This window comes from Geotrypetes seraphini, chromosome 9 (assembly GCF_902459505.1).
Source record: "Geotrypetes seraphini chromosome 9, aGeoSer1.1, whole genome shotgun sequence".
NCBI lineage: Eukaryota > Metazoa > Chordata > Amphibia > Gymnophiona > Dermophiidae > Geotrypetes > Geotrypetes seraphini.
The window spans coordinates 120334834-120341046 of record NC_047092.1 but is presented as its reverse complement, the minus strand read 5'-3'; the positions used below and the strand labels follow the sequence as shown (position 1 = coordinate 120341046).

Genomic DNA, 6213 nt, shown 5'->3' with positions numbered 1-6213 from the left:
CCCCCTTCCCCCATACCCCATGTATTACTCCAATAACACTCAGACAACAATTGTTGGTAATTAACCGCAGCTCAATTTATTAATCATAACAATTAGCATAATATAATTTCCAATATACATAATAACATTATAACATTATAACATTAGTTCACCAAAACTCCCAGAGCTCCTCCCGAGCTACCCATAAACTTCAGTGCCCTCGACCCTGCCACCACAGCAAGGGTCAGAGGGGTGGCATGGCCCTCATGCCCCATTATCAGGTCACCTGACCCACCAGGCACGGCACCCCGCCGGCCCACCGCTCATCACCGGATGAGCCCCAATGACCCAGTAGCTCGGGAGATCCGCCACAGGCCTGTGATCCCACAGGCCACCCCCCAAGAAACCAAGCTACGGCTAACATAAACCCAGCACACTCTCGCAACACACCGCAAAGTCATCTAAAAGCAAGTCCCACCCCACATCAGACAAATGCACCTTATCCTTATGAAAGAGCCCCGCACAACCGACCTCGACCCACCCGTGCAAAATCTGCAGACCTCCCCTGGACACAACCCACTTGCCTATCTGCCGATTAAACTTGGCCAAACCTCGCGTCCAGCGTCGAGACGCCAAACACCGAGGCCGCGGAATAACATCCGACCAAATAACCCGCGTACTCGGGAACCAGTCAAAAAGAACCCGCAAGTCATCCTTAATGATGTTGAGCAACTGCCTAGCCGGCAATGTATCAACATCATTACCCCCTAAATGGAGGATCATCACGTCCGGACGACGAGGGCAGGACCGCAAACGCGACAAAAACGGCAAAAGCTGATGCCACCGCATACCCCGTTGCCCCCACCAGGATACCCGGATGCCCAAATGTCCCAGCCCAAGATGTCGACCTCCCGGGCGCAACAAGGCCCTCTCGCCGGCCCAGTGGATGAAGGAATGGCCAATGATCCACACCGCCGTACTTTTCCGCTCGGCATCTGCAAAGCAAACAACAAAAATTCAACAGACCAAAACCATGACTCCACCCACATACCACAGAACAATCCCCAAATTACTAATTCTCCCTTCTCCCCCTCCGCCCTCTGCCCAACTCAGTTGGTCTAATGTAAGAGCGAAAGGCTCCTGAGGCCCAACGCCCCAACTGCCGGATACCGGCTTCCGGCATCCCAGCCGCACTAGCACTAGTGGCCGCACCTATCCGAAAAGAATGCGTGCCATAGCAACTAGGATCCTCCCCGCAACGGGCTAGAGCTAGGCGCAAGACCGCCAGAAACTGAAACCGGGACAGAGGAACCCCCTCCGCATGAACGAACAAAATCGGGGACTCCACCGTCCGCAGCAACAAAAACTCTCGCAAACAAGACACCGGGCAGGAAATACAACCCTCAATCCTATGGAGACCACTGACCGCGTCCCGCCTGATCTGTCTTGGAGCTAACCACATGAATCTCCACCCTGCTGTCACCTACCCGCACATGTTGCACACACAAACCGCGCCCCCTGGCCCTGTCAGCTGCACTCACCAACAACTCCCCTACTCTCAACGCACCGAAGAAAGCAAGGGAAAAAGTTGCCCGAAACATGCTAGCTTCATAAGGGGAGTGGGCCAAATCCGGCAAGACTGCCAACAGCCGCACCAACAAGGCATGCCGAATAGGTAAACGAGAATCCGGTCTACAAGGCACCACTCTCCCCAAGGCTCGAAGCAGGCGACATACCAGGAAACCCGATGCAGGACAGGACCAACCCAAAGCCCGACAGAAAAAGGCAAACCCTGCCAAACGCCCTTGAACCACCCGCTGTGACAGCTGGGACCTGTAGGAATCCAACACGAAATCCTCTAGCAAGGATTCGGCCACATCCCCAGGTGCCCAGCCTCTGCTGTACAGAAAATTAGCCACCAAACGGAATCCCGCTAAATAATGAGACCAAGTAGCCGGCGCTACCGACAGGCGGAGCATGTCCCACACTCCTTCTCGACCAGGTTCCACAAATGCGCCGGCATCGAAGCACCTTCTTCGTGAGCCCCGGGCGCCAGCCGACGAAACTGCGAGAAATGGAAACGAGAAAGAGCGTCAGCAATGCCATTGTGCAAGCCAGGGACATGTCGTGCTCTAAGGAACAAATTAAGACGCAGACAACGTAAAACCAAGGCCCGCACCAACCCATTCACCGCTAGACAACGCGCCACCTGTCTATTAACCACCTCCACCACTCCCAGGTTATCGCACCAGAACACTACCCTCCTATCCCGCAATCTATCCGCCCATAAGTCACAGGCCACAATGAAAGGAAACAATTCCAGGAGTGTAATATTCCGCGTAATACCCCTCTCCACCCAAGCTTGTGGCCAGCGCTCCGCACACCATGCCCCCTGACAGTACAGCCCAAAGCCAACACCTCCAGCCGCATCCGAGAACAGCTCTAAGTCGCAGTTAGACACCTCGGGAGCCTGCATAGGTAAGTAGCCATTAAAATCGCGTAAAAAACAAGCCCACATACGCAGATCCGCTCGGACTCCCGCCGACAGCCGCAAAAAATGTCTCTTATCCTTAACCCCCGCCGTGGCAGCCGCTAATCTACGCGAAAAGGCCCGCCCCATGGGCAAAACCCGACAGGCAAAATTAAGAGAGCCTATCAAGGACTGAACTACCTGCAAAGTAGATTTACGCGCCGACAAAACCCGCTCGATCAGACCGAGCAGCTGTCTGACCTTGCCTACCGGGAGACGAGTTACCAAATTCTCCGTATCCAACTCAATTCCTAGGAAAACCAAAGACGACACCGGACCCTCAGACTTGTCCTGCGCCAAAGGTATCCCAAACTCCGCAGCCATGGACTCAAAGGCACCCTTCAGACGCGAACAGTCATCCGAATCTGCCGGTCCGATGAACAGAAAATCATCGAGATAGTGAACGACCGCATCCAACCCAGCCCGCTGAACCACCACCCAGTGGAGGAAGGAGCTGAACATCTCAAAATAAGAACACGAGATAGAACATCCCATAGGCAAACAACGATCGTAGAAATAAGCACCGTCAAAGCGAAAACCTAACAACGGATAAGACTGCGGATGAACTGGCAACAGTCGGAAAGCAGATTCAATATCCACCTTGGCTAACAAAGCACCGCGGCCTGCCTTAAGAATGAGCCTCAAGGCACAATCAACGGAAGAATAACGAACCGTGCAAAGATCCCTCGTAATCCCATTGTTCACAGAAGACCCTACAGGCCGGGATAAATTGTGGATGAGCCGGAACTTACCGGGTTCTTTTTTAGGAATCACCGCCAGAGGAGACACCATCATAACCGGAAAAGGCCGCTCTCTAAAAGGACCCGCAATCCGGCCCAGACGCAATTCCTCCTCCAATTTGTGACGGACCACAGCACTCAAATGAGCAACAGAGGATGAATTACGCGCCCGAACCCCCATCAACTCCCCCCGAAACGGAATCTCAAAGCCCACAGAAAACCCCCGCTCCAATAAAAGAGCAACACGAACCGGCCTATAACTGCGAAGCCACGGGAGCAACATGCTCACTAGAACCGGAGTAGGTACCACACTCGGCCCACCTCTACTTGCCAACCCCCGGAGGACCACCCGCTGGCTTCTTAGGGCATTTAAGGAGGGGATGCGGCTGCCCACATTGCGAGCACGCATGTCGAAATCTACAGTCCGTGAAGGAACAGCTAGACTTGTTGAATCTCCAACACACATCACCGAGCCCCCCTCCGCCAGCCCCCCCTCCCATCCCGGGCCGAAAGGGCCGCCCACCGCCCGGAGTAACTGCCGACGCACGACCCACACCCAAAGGGGGCCCCCCAGCTTTTGAGGACATATGGGTGAGCCACAGATTAACATCCTGCGTGCCCCACGACATATGCGTGTTCTCTTCCATCTTATCCCTGAAAGCCTCGTCATAGTTTAACCACGTCCAGCCACCAAATCGCTGATACGCATCAAGCACCGACTCGGCGTATGCTAACAATAGACCATAATCCTCAGGACGGGACCTCCCCCAAACACTGGCTAGCCGCATGAAGGCCCGTATCCAGTTAAGGATGGACCGCGAGACTGGCAAAGGTTTAACCGCACTCCCCGCACGTTTAGATTTTTTCCTACTACGCCGATGTGCCCTGCCTTCCAAGAGACGAAAAATGTCAATACAGTCACGGTGCCGAATCTTGCGCCGTAAATCGCGCGGTACTCGCTCCCATAGTTCTGTCAAAGCAACCAACGCAGGCACCCCTCTACCATCCCCTTGGTGCACCCCTCCCCCCGTTCCCACCGGACCTCCCTCCTTAACCGGTCCAGCCCGAGGAGAAGAAGACGCCGATGAGGAAGACGAGGACGAAGAGGAAGACCGACTCGAAGAGGACGAATCCCTTCTGCGCCGCCGCTTCCCCTTACCCTTCCTCCCCCCGGGTTTTACCCCAGAATCCCCAGCAGGCGCAACAGTACCTGAAGTGGAAGGTCCAGCCTCAGCCAAGGAGAGGCCACTAGCAGCAGCCTCAGCAGACGCCACCGATCGTCGCTCCTCAACAGTGACGCCACGGCCAGCAACCACCACTCCTGACACGGGACCAGCGACGCCTCCGACAACAGCCGCTGCCTCCAATGCTGAAGACACCGATGCACCCACGCCACGCCGTCGTTCAGGGACGCCATCCATGCTGCCAAGAAAGGGGCCCGAAGCAGCTCCCGCCGCACTCCACTGGTGTTCCGGAACCATCGGTGGACTCTGCGAAAAGAAACCACAGCCAGAAACAGAGCCCGGAACGCCACCCCCCTGCATACCCCAACCAGGGCCTCCCACACCAAAAGGTAATGAGCCACCCAACCAACCAGGATTCACACCACCCCCCCAGGACGGGGGGAAAACACCTGAACCCCAACCCTGCTGCCCAGAACACCAAGGGATCATGCCATAGGGAGACCCCCAAGGACCCATGTGACCCCCACCCCAACCACCAGACCCCCAGCTAGTAGAAGGCTGAGGCGAGGGTTGAGACTGTCCCCTGTCCCCCTGGGATAACCTATCCGCCCCCAACCCGGGCGTTGCATGCAATACATTACATTACATTACATTACATTAGGGATTTCTATTCCGCCATTACCTTGCGGTTCAAGGCGGATTACAAAAGGTTAATTTAAAAAAAGACAGAATTACAATGATTAGCTAGAGAGGTAAGTTGTAGATCTTGAGAGCATTTAGAGGTCGTGTTGTTATTGCTGTTTCAGGAATTTCTTGTTTCAGAAGCTGCTCCCATCAACCCCGGCTGCACCAACACGGAGGGGGGGGCTGGCCCTGCACCGTGTACCTCCTCCACCGACTCCTGAGCAAAGCCAAGATCTGCCCCGCTGCGGTCCACAGGCCGAGCAGACGCCTGCCCGCCCGACTTTGTCTTCCCCGAGCACTTTTTGGGCCCAGCCCCCTTCGTCGTCGCAACGCGCTCCGGCCTCTCGCTCCCAGAAGCCCGCCCACTCACCACGCCCGCCGAGCAGGCCAAAGCGATCACCGAAAGCGCAGCAGATTTAGAGCGTCGCTTCGGCCTGCTCCGTTCATGCCCGCCCACGACACCCACCTGCTCCGCCGGGTCCTCCACCAGAGAGTCCCCCGCCCGAAACGAAATCTCGGCCACGTCGCGCTCCCGCTCCTCAGCCACCGCCGATCGGTCCGCCATCACACACACGAAGAGGGGCACCGGAACGCACGCAAACGCGAAATTCGGCTCAGGAGGACCCACGACGGTTGAGTCCTCCACACTTTCCCCTTTTATAAATTCACTCACCCCCCCCCACCGCGCGCTCCCGTTTCCACCAATCCATTTGAATCCCCTGCACTAACCCCGCCAATCCTACCGCCCCTCCTCTATCACCGCCCCTCCTACCGCCCCGGCCGATGGGCAACACGCAGGCCAGCCAGCCCCGTGTTATTCTACGCCCATCGACACAGGGGTCTCGGGCTACTCTTTTTTGAAAGAGACGTCCAACTTTTTTTTACTTTCGAAAATCGTCTAATTATACGTCCTGCTGATTTGATCGTCCAAGCCGCTAAATCGTCCATCTTTATACCACATTTCCGTCCAACTTTCTGTCCAAGTCCAAAATGCCTAGAACAAGTCCTGTTGGACGTGGGAGGGGTCTGTAAAGTCATGGACTGAACACCCAGACATGGCACCTAAATATTGGGGTACCTTACAGGGCACTGCTGT

General features: G+C 55.7%; 1 protein-coding gene across 1 annotated transcript; it reads right to left on the bottom strand.

Moving 5' to 3' along the window:
- Positions 1 to 267: 267 nt before the first annotated feature.
- Positions 268 to 4882, bottom strand: LOC117366409. The gene is made up of 2 exons (XM_033957752.1): positions 4460 to 4882; positions 268 to 974 (listed from the first exon to the last, which is right to left on the bottom strand). The coding sequence occupies exons 1-2, from the start codon at positions 4791 to 4793 to the stop codon at positions 397 to 399; spliced, it is 912 nt and encodes a 303-aa protein (XP_033813643.1). The 5' UTR covers positions 4794 to 4882; the 3' UTR covers positions 268 to 396.
- Between the last annotated feature and the right edge of the window lie 1331 nt (positions 4883 to 6213).